Below are 17,154 nucleotides of genomic sequence, written 5' to 3' on the forward strand. Positions count from 1 at the left end.
TCGTAATTGTCAGAGTTCAGCGGCAGTGTGCAGTGTGTAGGTGTGTGGTGGCGCTCCGTCAAAAAACAGCTGAAATTGACGACAAACTTTGGGCTAAAGTCGAGAAGATACATTGTATTCCTGGTGGGGATGTACAATTCTGTGGATAATTGCAAAGCGATAAAGACAAAATGAGTGCTTTGCCAGCATCACCAGAGGTAAAAAGTAGTTGTTTTTTTTACTAACGTTACGAATCTTATTCACAAATCGGCACGTGTGCCTTGTCATATGCACAACCTACGGAGTCTGAACCAGTGCATGTCATTCATTTCATTGTAAATCAGACACTACTTTATGCACAGGTTCTGTTGCATCTTGCTGCCACTATTTGTTTGACCATAGGTTTGACAAGGATTCCACACATGGACATCTCTAACTTTCCCTGCAGTAACCTATCACAGCCATCAGAAAGCAACAACCATGACAACATGTCCTCAAAAGTTAGCAGGGCCAGGGAAAATAATTTATTTGTAAATTGTATCATGTTTATTGAGAGAAAACACTTGGCAGGCTTGGAATCTTTTTAGACCAGTCTCTCATCATAGCGTTTGTGCACAGTTGTCAAGTGATGTCCAAGTACGTCAATACTCCACTATGGAGGGACGACCTATGGGATGTTTGTTTGTTTGTTTTCAATCTCATAATACTGATTTCACATCTAAAAAAAAAATTACATGGCATGGGCCTTTAAATTTATTGCATGTTTCGATGAAGCGTTATAAAAAGCCATTGTTATATTTGCAGGAATTGCTGATCTCAATCCGGAGTTTCGTGAAAGGAATTCACGCGAGGTCGGGTCACAAGTTGACGAGTGAGGAGCATGCCCGGTGCGCTCTTCACCTCCTGCGTACGCTGCCGGCAGCGCGCACGGCCGTCCTGGAACACCTGTGTCACGTGTTCGACGAGAGCGTCAATTCCTATCTGTTCGAGTTGGAAGGAGAGGGTACGTTAGTTTTGTCATTAGCTGAAATTGTAGTCAAGTCCATCACAAGTCAGTCACAGATGACATCGCAATACAGAGATAATACTGAGGAAAGTCATGTGTTACAGTGCTTTCAAACAGCTTGTGATCTGACTTGGGATTCATTTTATGATGACTTGTGATTGGCTTATGATAACTTATGATTGGCTATGATGACTTGTGATTGACTTATGATGACTTGTGATTGGCTTATGATGACTTGTGATTATCTACTGACTGGCTTGTTGTGACTACAACTCTATCTAGAGCCTCAAACGTTTATGCAAATTTGTGGAGTCATGGTAGAATATAATTGACCTGTACTTCACTAATGTGTGCTAATCGTATTTCTAAGCGCTTTGTCCTGCTTTATACCTCTATGAAATTGAATATAGTTTTTAAAGCATAATATTATGAGTTTTTTTCTTTTGTCTGTTTGTAGCCAGCACTGGGCTGAATCTTGATGGAGTCATTCAGGAAATCTATGATGTCCTCTTGAATTTCGTCAACACCAACGCGGATGCCTGGTCGCCCCTCATTTCTTCTGTAAGCATTTTTTTTTTTTTTGGAAATCGTAAATTTCTTTTTGAAAATCTCCACTTCATTTTGGCTTGATATATAAACCGAAACATTTAGCTTTGTGTAAATTTTCTCACAGTGTTTGTGACCGAGTTTGACCGAGCATTTTTGTTGCAATCTGAAAACAAAATGCTTTAATCAACTGTCCAATTTATTTCATGTTTTGGGCAGGAACTTTCTTGAATCCAATAAAACTGAGGGTTAATGTTTGAGCGCTTATTTGAGGAAACTTTTTGTATTGCAATTCTCACCCACAGTGGTCGATTGACCTACTGGGCCAAATCAGCAGCACCTATGCAGGCCGGAGAGGAGTGCCCCACCCCTCCAGCCTGAATGAACTCCTCCAGCTCTGGATGACTTGTAAAGGTAAATGGATCATTCCATTATCTCTTTTAGTGGAGGTCAAGCATCCCATTATGGAAAGAGTGAAATAATTATTTGCTAGTTACTTTTTCTACCTTTAGTGATGAAAAGTATGAAGCAATCCTATGGCGATAAAAAAGTAAAATTCAAATTTTAATTGCCTTAATTATTTAATCATCAAATTATTTGTATCATTTATTTGGTGATTTGTTTAAAGATACTCTCTAAGTAATGCCTATTGCTATTTCCCAGGTTTGCAGCATTGCTAATGAACGTGTAGCTAGCTTCGTGACTTTGGGCGTGATCCCTGGCTACATGGCATTTACTGGTTTATGGCTTCTGACTAGCACCCCTTGAACAAAGACACTGAAAAACTTGGGAACCGCCAACATAGGGCTGGATAGCTCAGTGGGTAGAGCACCGAAACGGCAATCCGGAGGTCACAAGTTCAGACCCCTCTCCAGTCAATTTCTTTAATCAATCTTATATGAAAAACAGTTTACAGGATTTTTGTTGTTGGATTTTCCTATTCCAGCTACCAGAACACTGATGGACGTGGCCTCGCAGTGTTTTGCAGCCATGGTTGGGACGTGCCCGGACCTTTGCGTGGACGCACTGTTGGACACATCTGTCCAACACTCGCCCCACTTTGACTGGGTCGTCGCACATATCGGGTCAGTATTGCCAGACATTTGTCATTGAGCCCAGGAAATAGTCGCTTAACAAAAAGCGGTTACCAACCAAAACGACATTTGATTTGTATTGAGTAGTACCAGTTCTCAGGATTTTGCTAAGCGCAAACGTTTGCAACATTTTCTCATCACTGTGATTAGTAGCTTTATGAAGACGGCATTGTAATTATGCAAAACTCAGACGTTGAAATTTTCTGGAAATTTGGAATGGCCATAGTTAATGGTTCTCTAAAACAGTAAGTCATTCAAAATTTATACCAAGTTTACTTTCCAAGTGCTCATAGCAAGGGTCCGTGAAATTAATATTTCTAAGGAACACATTTTGTCCAACTTTCTACTTCTGCAGATATTATTTGGCCTTGGTGTCCTGCCTACTGGCCTTGGTGCCCTGTATAATTTTGCTTCAATTAAGTCCAACATGGCCTTGCCCTAAAAAGTACCAAATAAATTCAAGGCCTGATTTTTTTTGTTTTTTTTTGGCAGGTCCTGTTTCCCAAACACCATCATAACTCGCGTCCTGTCCTGCGGATTGAAAGACTTCTGCAACAGCCAATCGCAGGGCTTGGTTGCCTCCGACAAGAAAGTGCCCAAGATGGCGTCGGTGGTGGGAATTCTGGGCCACTTGGCGTCGCAGCATTCACAGGACATTCGCAAGGCCCTGCTGGAACTGTTCCAGGTACGAAGACGTGACAAATGGTCGTAGCAATGAAGTGACGTGTTGCAGATGCAGTGATAGTTTTGTTTAACCTCTTGCCTCCGGGATTGTTTTAGGCAAAAAACACCATTTGTGAAAAAGACAAGATACAGCTGCCCAATTTTAAAATCAAGTCAACACCACAAAAATACTGACTCTAATTAAGAGTCATTTGTACAAAAGTTGTACGACACTTCACACAGTAACCTCATATTTTGCAACACTCGAAGACCCGACCACAAGTAATTTACTCTTAGCCTCTTGTTTATTTTGAGTCTGGTTCCAGCACTCCAACTTGTCTTTTTCCCTGTGTATCTGTAGGAGAGTTTGGAGAGTGATGAGGAGCAGCACCTGTTCACGGTTCCGTTTCTCCTTCAACTGGCTACCATGTCACCTATGCTACTCCGGGTCATCACGACAGACTTTGTGCAAGCACGTGAGTTTTCTTTTCCAAAAAAAATTGCAATTGACTTGTGAATGACTTGTGATTGACTTGTGATTGACTTGTGATTGGCTTGTGATTGACTTGTGACTGACTTGTGATTGACTTATGATTGACTTATGATTGACTTGTGATTGACTTGTGATTGACTTGCGATTGACTTGTGATTGACTTTGGATTGACTTACGATTGACTTGTGATGGACTTGTGATGGACTTGGGATTGACTTGGGATTGACTTGGGATTGACTTGGGATTGACTTGTGACTGACTTGCGATTGACTTGTGATGAACTTGTGATTGACCTGCGATTGACTTGTGATTGACTTGTGATTCATCACAATCACCTCAACTACAATACTGCCATATCTAATGAACTAACAGGCCCTTTTGTTTGTTTTTTTGTTTTTTCAGTGACGCCAGACGTTCTGAATCGCCTGTCAGAGCAGTTCTTCAAATCGTCTCTCCTCTTGCAAGACAAGGACAGTCTCCTGACGTTAGTCATCCACCTCATCTGCCGCTCTGGCAGCGGCGCTTTCAAACTTCTCTGCTTCTTGCTCGACCGGGCCTGCGACAGAGGTCAGCAGTCGAAGGTCAACGAGCACGTGCAGAAGACATGCGCACTGATTCTGGTATGGACTGTAGGGGGCGCTTTGGATGTTGGCCGTGAGGGCACTTGAAGATGCTAAGGACTAGTTTGCATGGTTATGTTGAGACCAAAGACAAGTTCTTTTAGAACTTACAGCAGGACTGTTCTAAACAGAACAAAAAAACTACTTAGCAAGTTGATAATAAGCAGGACAAGTTCTTCTCAGAACTAATATCTTCTAAGCAGTAGTTATTACCACATGGTGTTACCGCAAAACCCGAAACGATACCGATACCCCACCATGCAAAGCCTCAAATCTTATATGGTTATGCGAGTCGTATTGGATTGACTTTGGGGTTTTATTTTCAGCAAGTAGAAAGCAGTGGTAAGAAAAACGTAAAGAAAAACAACTGTTTGTTATATTTTTTTCTTTGATAGGATCTGTTGGTTCTGGACCTACAGCGGTCTGTCTACAGTCAGACTGGCAACCTGTCCCTAGCCCAGCAAACAGGAGCATCGTCTGCACCGGAGACAACGGAGATTCCCTTCCTGACCGAACTTCAGAAACACACCAACACGCTGTGCGCTGACATATTGACGGCAGGAAAACAGAGGTAAGAAGTCAATTGTAAGAATTGTTTTGGCTGTTCCCGGAGGGTCAACCTATCGTTGTCTTTGTACCTGAGTGAGTGAGTGACTCACTGGCCGACTGGTACTTGGCAATTAGACTTGCATAAATCTCGCCTTGGTCCAAAAGTACGAATAGGATTCCCAAACCCCCCCTCTCCCCACCCCCATAATGCCAATGAACGGGCTAGTGTGGTGTTGCTGACATGGGCAGTGAGCAGGTTCAATGAATCAGCCTATTTTGTCACTAGGTTGCCATGGTTACAGAGGCTGCTCGGTCTAATCGGCGTACACTGCGGGGAGAGTTGTGCCACTGACATCTTAACGTGCGTCCTCATCAAGCAGTCGGCAGCATCAGAGGTCAGTGTTTCCTGTGAGCGGAAAGAAATTTAGCGTCAATAAATTTCAAAATAAGGGAGGAAAATGACACCAAAAAATATACTATTAAATTATTTAATATCAATCTGAAATTCTGGCCAGGGTGTAAGTAAATAAGTAAATTTGGGGGCTGATCGTCCTTACTCACAGCAGAAACTGAATTGCGAATGACGCAGCGACAATGTGGTCAAGCCAAAGGCTTGTGTTCATGTTCAAAAGTGTTCATTTTTGCAGAGGGAGGAAAACCGGAGAGCCCGGAAAAAATTCTAGCGGCACACAAGATAATCAACTAACAACTCTAGTCACATATGACCCCGGCCGTGAACAGCTTGAATAGCGCCCTCTAAAGTTCACACACACAGCCACTAACTATTCATAATCTTGTCCATGGTTCGCAATTCTTCTCACGTATGACCTGAGCTGTGACAGCTTGAGTAGCGCCCTCTAAAGTTCACGCACAAAGCCACTAATTATTCTTAATCTTCTCCACGGTTCGCTGTACCTTTTGCGCAGGTGTGCCTCTTCACATCGTTGCAGGCCGAGATTGAAGCAGCTTTTCCCAACATCTTGCCGAGGACATTGAGCAAGACCATGAACCAGTTACAACGCATCGAAGAGTCGGAGGTAATGCAATAAAAACAAAAAAGTAACTTTGAAACTTGAAAAATGCAATTTGTTAGTCGGGCAGTGCTGTTGTATAGGATTACCCTGTAGTGCCAATGAATCTGCTAGATCTGGCCCGTTGTGTAGACCAGATGCATGAAAAGGCGTTTTCCGTGAATAGCCACTCTGAATTGATTGAATAGAATTTTGTGTGCTTTTGGACCAGCTTTGTCTTGTCTTGTTTTCCGTCGACAGACCAAACAACTACTTATAAATCTCACGGAACTACTGAAATGGGAGACAGTCGGGGCGGGGCGGGCCACGCCCAGGTTCAGTTTCAGATCCGCCCTTGTCCCCCACCTTCACCCGCTCTCCACCCAGCTTCACCACTCTGACCTCACCATCGCGACCCAGACCATGGAACTCTTGCAGCTGATTGGCCGGCCCCAGCCGGTCTCCATGGTGACGCTGGTGGGAGTCGCTCAGTCGGCGGCCGAGTTTTTCTTCACGGCGATGCACATCAGTCGAGGTTGGTGCATCTTGAAGAGTTTTCAGGCAAAATGTTGATATCATGTCCAATTTATTCAATCCTAACAGCAGAGGGCGTCCTTTAGGATAACTAGTGATGGCCTTTGCTCAAACCATGGTTTTGTCTTCAACTTTGCCTGGTGATGTTATACAAGTAACTGTGTGCTATCTTTGCAGGTAATTCCAACAGGCATAGGATACTAGACCAGTGTCAGAGCTATCTTTCTGCATGGTGCCAGCTATCGATGGGTCAGCAACTCGTGCTCAGGACTCTACTGGAAGGCATTACGAATAGGGTAAGGCCAGGTGTTTACCAAGCAATGGTATTGATATCAGCTGTGGCTTGTAATTTGAGTGTATTCTTTTGCCCATTGGTCATGCGTGTGTCCTTGGGCAAGGCACTTCACCTCAATTTGCTCTTTCCGACCAGGAGTATTAATGCATACATGGACTAGCTTAACTTTTAAACCTTACATTTTTTACAGCAAAATTGTTACTTGTTCGGCGGCAAGCCAAGCATTGAAGGCGAGTTGGCCCCTTTGCGAGACAAACAGACGTCGCTCCTGAAAGAGAACCAGAAATTTGCTAACGCTTCCTTTACGCTTCCGGCTAGCAATTCGGCCGTTTTCCACGCCGGTACCATCGGTCGCGGCCTGAAACCCAAAGCAGAACAGGCTGCGATATCCAAGGTAAGGCAAGATCCCAATCACTTAACTATCTTTATTGCAAGCCGCAGCCGAGTAATTTTACTTAAAGCTTCAAAATACATTTGGATCTACTTATGAAGCCGAAGCTGGGGACAAAACCAAGATTTGGAAAACATTAAATAGTCTGTGAGGAATTGAAGCCATTTCTCAAATCATGACTCTGCCTACAGCTTGGGATCCATATATAAAGCCGAAGCTGTAAACAACACCAAGATTTGGAAAATTGTCGAGTAGTCTTTTATAATGCAAGGATCGAGAATTTAAGGCGTATCCCAAACCATGGTTTTGCCTGCAGCTTTGGCTTCGGTTTCTGTTTGATTGTTGCGAGAGAAAAAATGCTGGCGTTGACTTAAACCCTCACCTCTGTTTACTATTACTATTTCAAAAATTTTACCATTTGTAAAAAATTACAGTGATTGAAACACAGGGATGGCTCAGTTGGTAGAGCACCTGAACGGCAATCCAGAGATCGCAGGTTTAAACCCCGTTCCAGTCATCTTTTTTGTTCAACTTTTAAAAAATTATTGTAATGCATGAAGTCAGATTCCTTTTGCTATGAAATTGTCCCAAGAACACTGGAACTGTTATATAGGGGTCTACGGTTCATATCCCCAATTTTGCTACTTCAGGAGGATGTTCTACAGAACTGCCAGTATTTCTTGGACACCCTGTACCTCTGCTGTTTGGGCCGTGAGGCTTCTCCTACCCCTACCCCTCCAGCCCCGGTGCTGAGCCTCAAGCCGATTGATGAGAAGGCGGCCAGGTCACTAGCAGGGCTCTTGGTGGAGTTGGCGTGCCCGGACGTTGCCCACATTGGGGTAGCGTGGCCTGAAGAGGAACACATGAAGCTGACAGTCGAAAGGTAACTACCTAATCAATGCCATGGCCAGTGGTTATGGTGTCCGACCCATGGAACATGGCGCTTGTGTTCTTGGGCAAGACACTTGACTACAATTGCCTTTCTCCGCCCAAATGTACTTACATTTGCTAATCAGAAGTGAACATTTTCTGCTGGGATTCTCCACCTAAGTACAAACATTAGACGTGAAATTGGACTCTGGGATCTAAATCACTTTCTAATGGAGCACCCACCAGTAACGGCCGAAAGCTCTTTTTTTTCAGAATAACTGTCATGAGGCATTACTATGAACATTGATTTGGTGCCCAGATCGGTCAATTTTTGTTATCAACATTTTTTTTTATTGGAAAGATGCTATTCCAAGGCTATAAACCACAAAAACTTAAAAAAAAAAAAATGTATGTATCCTGTCTTCTGAAAAGTCCATCACCATTAATCATTATAAAAAAAAGGAAAAATTGTATTCAAAAATGAAATTATTTTTGTAACTTACTTTTTGTGGGATCGATATTTGCTTGCCTTGCAGGGACCTGTTTGTACGACGACGGTTTGAAGAGAATCCGCTTTTCTGGGATTTCTTGGAAATAATCAGTAGAGGTAAGAACAAATCATGACTCTAATATTGGCCCATGGCAAAAAAACCTTTCCTCAGAAGTTTGTAAAAAAAAATGTTCACTACCTAAATAATTAATTTATTTTTAAAATGTTGGTTGTGTCTTCTGTAGTTCCGGCTGCACTCTGCCAGTGTGCCGTGCTGTTGTATAGCCTGCATGCCACTCTCATTGCATTCTGGGATACCAGTAGAGTGACGAGGGGGGACAGCGCCCCCGCCCAGCTCCGAGCGACATGCAGGCTACTGGAATGCATGAAACAGGTATGGCAATCCATCCGTGCATGAACGATAGAGGGCCCCATGACTGGATAGTGAACTAAGATTGTAGGTTGAAGTCACTTGGACGCCATCTTTGGAGGCCAAATGTGAACAAGTCTGTGCATCAGATCATGATCCATGTCATGCCATTTGTTGTGGCATCACCAGTGGCAGCCATATTGAAGGGCTTAAAAAGTGACTCTGGATGGCTTCAATTCTGTATGCATGGTGACTGGAACATGTAAATGTAGTACCCGGTCAAAAATATTTCTCAACGTGGTTCTGTGCCAATAAATGTGGTGTTAAAGTCTTTGAGATTCTTTATCTGGAAATAAAACAAAGTTTTCTCAAAAGTGAACAAGTCTTGTAGGTTAGATGACTGAAAAAAAACCAGAAGACAGAAAAAAATGCTTTCAAAATAAAAAAAAAATAATTAATTTGTTTTCAATGGAATTTCTGTTATCAACTTGTTCCCTCCCTTGTAGTCTGGGTTCCTACCCCCTCCCCTGTGCTACTGTAGCCTCCTTGTACCCAGTCTGGAGCCCAGCGAAATCAACCTCCTTCTGACGACCATATGGGCTTTTCTCAAGGTAGGATGCTGTCGTGGTTATGTTTGTAATATATTGTCATATGTTGGTTTTCCTGAAACAATAGTGGTCTACCTTTAATTGACATCAATTTCTTTTGCTCATGAATATAGGAATTTGTATTTGCATAAGAAAAAATGCAAAAAAGCCCTAAACTTAACAACTGTAGAAAGGAAATAAAAGACAAAACACTAGGGTAAATGGGACACTTACGTACATTTCATGAATTCAATTCTGAAAAGAAAAATACTGTTTCATAGTTCCTTTAAGTTTTTTAATCACAAGTATGGAATATTCTTTCTTTTTTTGTACAGGAAAATCCACCAAGTTTCAACACTCCTTTGAGCAAGCCTGACCTGAGTGGTAAATACGTCAGCTCATTCCCACCAGGTTCGTAGATTGAATTTCCTTGAAAAATTCTATTATATTTATAGGAGACTTTTTCTCAACAGCTTTGAAATTTTTCTGGTCAGCGCGCGCGCGTCGATTTTAATCATGCACGTCAATCTTTTTTTTCTCCAAAATGTTTCGCGGTAGCTCCAACATCGCCCTCTATTTCCGCATCTCCTCAATTTTTTTACCAAAGAGCACCAAGGAATGGGAAATTGTACCAAGGCAAATGATCGAAAACACCAAGGCATATTATGGAGCACACTAAGGTACATGAGGACACCAAAAAAGCAAAATAGTACCCCACCTTGTCTGTACAATCCAAGCTTGAGAAAAAAAAAAGCAAAAAAAAAAAAAAAAAGCCGCGTGGCCGCGTCAATTCCGGAACTTTGGTCTGACCAGAAACCGAAAATATATTTTTTTGGCCTTATACTCACTATTTATTTTGAATCCTATATTTTTTTTCTAGGTGTAACATTGAGGTATGCAGAGGTCATTCACGCCATCGTCCACAAAAACATCAGTCAGTTCGGCGACCTGTACTTACAGCTGTTCCCGACACTGGTTCCCATCACCCCGTTGCAGGGGACCAGCGCTGTGCCCGCAGTGGCAGTCGGTTCCCCATCGCAAGGCCAGGTACCGGCTCAAGGCACCGGTACCCCTACATGATAAGAACTGTGCTGTTTATATTTTCTGAAGTTGAAACGAACACAAAGACCAGTTGGCAGAAGCCAGTCGTAGTGTTTACACTTCGCCTTTGGAGAAAAAAAAAACTTTGTACTTTTATAAAGATAACTAAATATTGACTTTGTCAATCACATCAAAATTCCTGAACTGAGTGATAGTGTGTTACCTAGCAACCTTACAACTAAACAAAAATTTCTTTCTTGGCTTGAGCCTATGTTTGTTTAGTGGCAGTCAGATTTGTGTGGGCTTCCATTTTGGTTTTTGAAAAAGGTAAACAAACTTTAAAAGCGTTGATGTTTTGTGGATAGTCTTTTCAGTTTTTACACTTGGAAGGATGTTTTTGTCATATACACGGTATAAGCATTGGTTGTACAATACAATAAAACCCTTTTACACAAGCAAAAATGGTGTATTAGTAAAATTTATTATAAAAATAGATGACTGTTAAAAAATGACTACATGGCAGCGCTTTCATAACTGTAATGTCAAAAAGATTAAATATATTTCATACATTATGTGCATAAAAAAAATGCAGCTGTGTTTAAAAATAGTTCCTACATTCTTTACACCGATGGGATTAAATATAATTATTAAAAAAATTCTTAATTTTTTTAATGGGACGGATATTGGGCTTTAACAAATAAGCACAATTTGTATTTTAAAAAAATAATGAATAAGATACAATTCATGTAAAATCTTGCAATTTGTAATTTTGCATAAGAAAATTTGCAGATTATTATATTCAAAATTTGCGTAAATATTCAAAAAGAAAAGATAACTCCCCACTTATACAATTTATAAAAAAAAAATGAATTGCAGATTTCTCTGAAATTTACATTTAACATTTCATAAGACACATCTCTACCAATGAATAAGTAATTATACATTAGCACAAAATATACAAATAAGTGAAACAAAGAAATGGAGATATCAAATACCTCAGAAATTTTTGCATAAAGTGTTCCAAAAAAAGACTGAAATTTCTTCCCGTGTTAAAATTAAAAAAAAGTTTAGGCAAATTGCTATTAACGGAATCATTAATTGCAAAATAAACCCCCCAAAAGCACAAATTCCTTCTTCAAACCTTCAATTGAAGGAACAAATTATATTTAAATCACGAAAAACAAATTTGGAAGTCAAAACTTGTAACTTGTGTAGTTGTTAACTCAAAAATGCACTTTGTTCATGTGCCACAAATGTATGGAAGTAGTTTTACCCTGACAATTTTTTTTATAGTTAGAAATATTAATCTATTCACAAGATGATAGTACACAGATACATTTCAACACGATCGAAACCAAAAGTGGACATCACATATTATATAACTATTACATTTTTCATGTGCAGCATCTGGTAGAAATGATTTAACTTTTTGACCTTTTATTCAAGTTGCACTGGCTGTGCAAACTAAAGAGGGCGCTATCTATACTAAACAATGGCAAATGCACAGTGCAGCACCTAATGGCCACTCCTAAATCCTTGCAACACTTCTTTTATCAAATCGCCTCTCAACACAATTGTGTGTACATTGAGTGATCGATAACTATCGTGACTTTTTAGAGGAAGAAGGCTGATATGAGTTGTGGAAATGAAGGATCGTATTTTGGTGCAAACGGAAAAACACAAAATTGTGTTTTTTAACTTTCAGTCTTCGTCGGTCGCCGGCCACCGCCCCACCCTACGTTTCACCATCTCCGGCCTGCGTAGTCGTCTCTGGTGGGGCCTGGGCTGGGCAGGCCACGCCCCAAGTCCGCTCAGATTGCACTGGCAGATTTCCACGAGAGCGCTGACTTTGTCCAGCAGTGAGCTGCCGCGGAATTTGCGCTGCGCCAGCGCGAAGAACGCTTCCAGGAACGCGCCGAAGCACATGCCAGCGCTCACGCCTTCTGCGTTGTCCAGGTTCCAGCGCCGTGTGATGTCGATGTACATGATATCGATTCCTGCCATGGTGATCCCGTTGGTGCACAACTTGCATTTCCTACGAGGAGAAAAAGCACAGAAAAACCACAACACACCAAACTGTAAAACAGTGAATGAAACCTGGCGAAGATTTCGGTAAGTCCCCCATTTTAACAATGTTCTGTTAAAATTAAAGCAGATTTTTTTGCTTGGCAACTTTTATGTTGCACAAAAATCAGCTTGTGTACCAGTAACATTAAGCAATACAGGGTGCAAAACATGTTAACTGGTAACCTAAAATATTAGTTACCAGCCAAAACTTCATGTGAAACATTGTTTTTGACTGGTTTCCAGTCACTTTTGATAAGCAGAAAAACACTTAAGCATTCATTTCTGCTGTTAAACTGATGCATGAAAATAGGCCCTGATATTGCACACGACTGATGAAATTTCAAGCGATCTAGGTAGGCCCTCCCCCTTCCAAAATATATAACTCCTCCCACTATCCCTGTCCCCATTACCCACAATCCCTCTTACCTGCTGAACATTCGGAAGCCTGTTGCCCCCATCCGGTGCGCCCCTTTAACCCCGAGAAAACGGTTGAAAAGTCCCGCGACGTGCTCCATCACCCTCAGGTGACTGTAACACTCGCCAAACTTCCTCGGCCAGATCTCCTCAAGGCACGAGTCATCCCTCTCGCCCTCCTCCTCTTTAGCCCCGCCCCCTCCATCTTCATCATCATCGTCATTGTCCTCTTCAGAGGCGGGGTTATCGGAAGTGGGCGTTTCTGGTCGGGGCGCTCTTTTGTCGTGTTTTGCGAGCCTATACACATAGCAAAAGTTTCAAAATGTTTCACTTTCAACCAAGTTTTTAGGTCATTTTGGTAACTTTAATGACAAGTTTCTTGATTTTTTTTTTTTAACTTTCCAATGCTTGTAAATTCCAATAACTCTGTCAGATTTTGTCCGATTCCCATATTCTATACATCATTGGAAAGGTTACTCAATGTCCTTTTCAATGAGCCCAAAATCGTAGTTTGCACTGGGTCACATACGATTCCTTCTTGTTCACATGTCTGATAACTACAACAATCTGTGTCACGCAAGAGCAAGATTGACTGTGAACACTTATTCCTACAGCAGATTTTGCCAAGCAAACCTTCAGATCTTATCCAGCCTTAACGAACCTTGGTCTGGTTTCCCGGCCCACTCTGCCTGGTTTCAGCAGTCTCAGCGTGTCTTTGATCAGCATAATCTTGATTTCCTCGTCCACAGGGCTGGGATGGGATTCCACGACCCCCGGTGCCACTTCCTTCTCATAGTCCAATCGTAGGCTAGGGTTGGCATTCACCTCCAGCAGGATGGGTTTTAGGTCCTCGGTCACCAGGATGTCAAAACCCAAGATCTAGCAGGTGGAGGTCAAAGGTCGGGAGGAAAGAAAGCATAAGTAATTAGACTGGTTTCCTATCTCACTGACTGTTATTTTTTACTTAGACTGGTCTACGATCAGTTTGATGAGGCTTGCCCTAATCTTTCTGTTACGGATAACATCTCCAAATAAAATAAAAGGAAAAAGATCCAACTTTTACTCAACCTGGAAGCACGAAGGAGAGGGTTTTCTCGCAGGCAGCTCGGCTTCGAACTCGACCAGGAGGTCCGGCAACATCGCCGTAATTGTCTTGACCACGACAGCTTGGATGTCTTCCCACAATGCAATGGTGTTGTGGCCGCGCGCGAGCAACGCGGTGAACGTGCTGGTCATGGTGCGCTTGCTGCCCCTGTCCGTGCTGTCCGTGTGGATGAAGGTTTCGCTCTTCTTGTTCAGCGAGTAGTTGGTGAGATGCATGAAGACCTGGTTGAGAATGGGAAACCATGTTTAATTTGTTAAATGCGAAACTTTCAAGCACTTTTTAAACATTGAAGCGTTTAGCCAACGATTTACAAATGGCCCCCTCCTCCCCCCTAAGTATTAGGCACAAATTTGTTTGTTTAAACGTTAAACGTCACATGCTTATTAATCCACAGACCTGATGAAGGTTGCGGTTTGTTGGTGGCTGGTACTTGACGGTACAGAAGCGCGCCATTCCTTCCCGGCAGATATAAATGCGCAGCGGGGAAATGGATGTCAGAAGTACGTAGACTCGCAAGTCAAACTTGGTTCTCTCCAGCAGGAGAGGTTTGGGGATGTACTCCTGCACCACCGCGCGACGGACCAGCCCAACTGTACCCATGTGGTGGGGGTTGGTGATCAGGTAGATCCCATCGCCTTGCGATCCCTCGTCAGGCTTGACAATGAAGACGGGCTTGGCGCGAGGGTTCTGTTGTTGGAGGCTGGCCACGTCGGCACAGAAGTGATGGTACTGCTCCGGTAGGAGCCAAGTGCGGGGGTAGAAGTTGTACTCGTCCGGGAAGAGTTGCTGCATTTGGTGGAGGAGTTTACTGAGTTGGGCTTTGCGTACGAGTTCCAATAAACCTGCAACATATTGTAGACGAACAGTTTAAAAATGTCACCTAAATACTGGTGTTGAAAACATGAAAGGTGTGATAGAGATGTATTGTCAAATAAAATGCATAGACTTATGGGGCTTGGTGCGTCCACGAGAGAGGGCGCTTTTTAACTTTCGTGAGCCCTGTGGACAAGACACACTGCAGACGTACTGGTTTCGCATGTGTATAGCGCGAAGTATTCTGAATTCACACAAAGCCATAGTGTCTCATGTGAGCATCGGACATTTCAATTCTTGCGAATGTACTTCCAAGTGGTCTCCCCCAACTCGGCCTTTCTTACCAGGGAGGGGGTACTTGGGTCCGGAGCCCATTACATACTAACCAGGGTACTTGTTGACCATTCCTGAGTAGACGCCATCCGTGTCATAGAAGGAAGCACTGTGCCAGTACAAATCGCAGGGGTTCTTGCGAGCACCGCACACCTGCAGACAAACAATGATAACCCCGCTGGAATTAGAAGAGCAGGAACATTAAAATGTAATCAGCTATGTGACGGGGTTTTCCATGAGATTTTCCAAAGTATTTTTTAATCATGACCAACATTCTCCACATTTTAGAAGAATGGCTCACCATTTTTAAACCCCCCCCCCCCCATCAGAAAACTGCACACAAATGCAAACATATTTACTTTAAAGAATTTCTTACATGCAGGCCTTTCAGAAAAGACTACATTTTTTTAGGCCAGTTAAAAATAATATTCTTAATGATTTCTTGTGAAAAAAAAGAGATGCCCTTTTTTTCTTCTATTTCATCCTCTCATTTTCTCAACTCTTTTGCTGATGCTTTGTGTCTAAAGGAGCTGTCGCCCTTTCTACTAGATTTTGAACTTGTATACATAGGCAGCTTAAATTTTGCTGGAAACAAATAAAGACACGGAATATATATGCAAATTTATTTTTTTTTAAAAGGGGGGGGGGGGGAACAAAAGAGGGGGAAAAATCCATACATGGACATCACTGATTTTTTCCCTGCACTTCTCTGTAGTGACCTACAGAAACAACCATCAGAAATTCAGAAATCCATAACATGTCCTGGTAAAAGTAAACTTTAGCAGGGAAAATATGGAAGAATTTACTGAGAAAACACTTTTTGGTATTATGGAACCCTTTCCAATTCATATTCCAAAATTGTTGGTTGGACGTGATATGTTTTTTGACTTAATTGAAATTACTATCGCACAGTCCCAAACTTTCAGAGGTCCCTATCTTGTTGTCAATACCTCTCTCCATCGCCAGCCGAGTTCCTCCAGACTGATCCTCAACACTTCGGCCCCCGATTTCGCCCTGGACATCTGCACCGTCAGAAACGGCCGCACTGCCCGCCGAGTCCGCGCCCGCCGTCCCTTGGTCTTTTTCTTACCGCTGGCCGGCGACTGGCGAGGATTATATGCGCTTGTATCCATGGGTTCTGAGCCTTGTTCCGTGGTCTCAAGAGGAGGAGGTAGGGTGGCATTGTGTTTTGCCGCAACCCACTCCGGCGATGGGTCGTTGATCCCAGCATTGCTCCGCGGGAGAACCGTGTTGCTTCTCCCGAGGGGCGCGACGCCGTGCACGGTAACCGCGACCGCCACGTCCGGTTTACTTTGCCCGCTCGAAAACGTCCGCTGGAAGCCTGAATCCACCTTCCCAATCGGATCCAGCTTAATTGCCGAATTCCTTCTGCTCTGAGGAGGGTTTACACTCATTGTTATTTTATCATCATCATCAAGATTTTATCTACAAAACGCAATCGCGAAATTCCAGTCATATATTTGGACCGCATCCGTTGTCATACGAAATGTTTACTAGACTGTTGTGCTGAAAACAGTCCATTAATAATACTAGTGGTCACGACAGGAAGCTAGACCGACTACTGCGCACTATAAATTGCGCCCTCTTGCGTTTGAATGAAGTTTTTCTACCAAACTTTTATTCAAAAACCAGGGAAAGTTATTCAAACTTAGGAAATAATTATAGACTCGTCCAGTTCTGTCAAAGTTGTTTAGCCTGATATTCTTAAATATTCATTTTCACCAACAAGAAGATCATGGTTTTTTTTAGTAATTTACTTATTCAAATTTTCTGGAGTATATTAATGAAATATCTATTTATGTATTTCATGTGACAAAACAAATTTCCTGAAAGAACCAATAAATTGAAATTGAATTGAATTGA

General features: G+C 42.4%; 2 protein-coding genes across 2 annotated transcripts; one reads left to right on the forward strand and one right to left on the reverse strand.

Annotated features, from left to right (window-relative positions):
• Positions 1 to 10,670, forward strand: LOC119720209 (integrator complex subunit 5-like). Its single transcript, XM_038189797.1, has 20 exons — positions 1 to 197; positions 784 to 982; positions 1,443 to 1,546; positions 1,837 to 1,945; positions 2,478 to 2,616; positions 3,118 to 3,310; positions 3,650 to 3,764; positions 4,184 to 4,401; positions 4,797 to 4,972; positions 5,237 to 5,345; positions 5,877 to 5,987; positions 6,222 to 6,495; positions 6,672 to 6,790; positions 6,980 to 7,183; positions 7,831 to 8,063; positions 8,587 to 8,657; positions 8,786 to 8,934; positions 9,417 to 9,521; positions 9,833 to 9,908; positions 10,378 to 10,670. The coding sequence occupies exons 1-20, from the start codon at positions 171 to 173 to the stop codon at positions 10,575 to 10,577; spliced, it is 2,931 nt and encodes a 976-aa protein (XP_038045725.1). The 5' UTR covers positions 1 to 170; the 3' UTR covers positions 10,578 to 10,670.
• A 330-nt stretch (positions 10,671 to 11,000) lies between these two features.
• Positions 11,001 to 16,808, reverse strand: LOC119720210 (tubulin polyglutamylase TTLL11-like). Its single transcript, XM_038189798.1, has 7 exons — positions 16,221 to 16,808; positions 15,324 to 15,423; positions 14,521 to 14,966; positions 14,088 to 14,345; positions 13,681 to 13,898; positions 13,032 to 13,316; positions 11,001 to 12,573 (listed from the first exon to the last, which is right to left on the reverse strand). Exons 1-7 carry the CDS (start codon positions 16,683 to 16,685, stop codon positions 12,240 to 12,242), a joined length of 2,106 nt encoding a protein of 701 aa, XP_038045726.1. The 5' UTR covers positions 16,686 to 16,808; the 3' UTR covers positions 11,001 to 12,239.
• Between the last annotated feature and the right edge of the window lie 346 nt (positions 16,809 to 17,154).

The sequence above is a fragment of the Patiria miniata genome, unplaced genomic scaffold (assembly GCF_015706575.1).
Source record: "Patiria miniata isolate m_02_andy unplaced genomic scaffold, ASM1570657v1 HiC_scaffold_9, whole genome shotgun sequence".
Taxonomy (NCBI): Eukaryota; Metazoa; Echinodermata; class Asteroidea; order Valvatida; family Asterinidae; genus Patiria; species Patiria miniata.

What these genes read in the sequence shown, in the direction of transcription:
- LOC119720209 (XM_038189797.1), top strand. Translation starts at nt 171, where the DNA reads ATGAGTGCTTTGCCAGCATCACCAGAG. An exon ending in AGACATGCGCACTGATTCTG is followed by an intron (nt 4,402 to 4,796) that starts GTATGGACTGTA and finishes TTTCTTTGATAG; the next exon opens with GATCTGTTGGTTCTGGACCT. An exon ending in CGTCAGCTCATTCCCACCAG is followed by an intron (nt 9,909 to 10,377) that starts GTTCGTAGATTG and finishes TTTTTTTTCTAG; the next exon opens with GTGTAACATTGAGGTATGCA.
- LOC119720210 (XM_038189798.1), bottom strand. Translation starts at nt 16,685, where the DNA reads ATGAGTGTAAACCCTCCTCAGAGCAGAAGGAATTCGGCAATTAAGCTG. An exon ending in CAAACCGCAACCTTCATCAG is followed by an intron (nt 14,346 to 14,520) that starts GTCTGTGGATTA and finishes ATTCTCAACCAG; the next exon opens with GTCTTCATGCATCTCACCAA. An exon ending in GGCCGGGAAACCAGACCAAG is followed by an intron (nt 13,317 to 13,680) that starts GTTCGTTAAGGC and finishes CTATGTGTATAG; the next exon opens with GCTCGCAAAACACGACAAAA.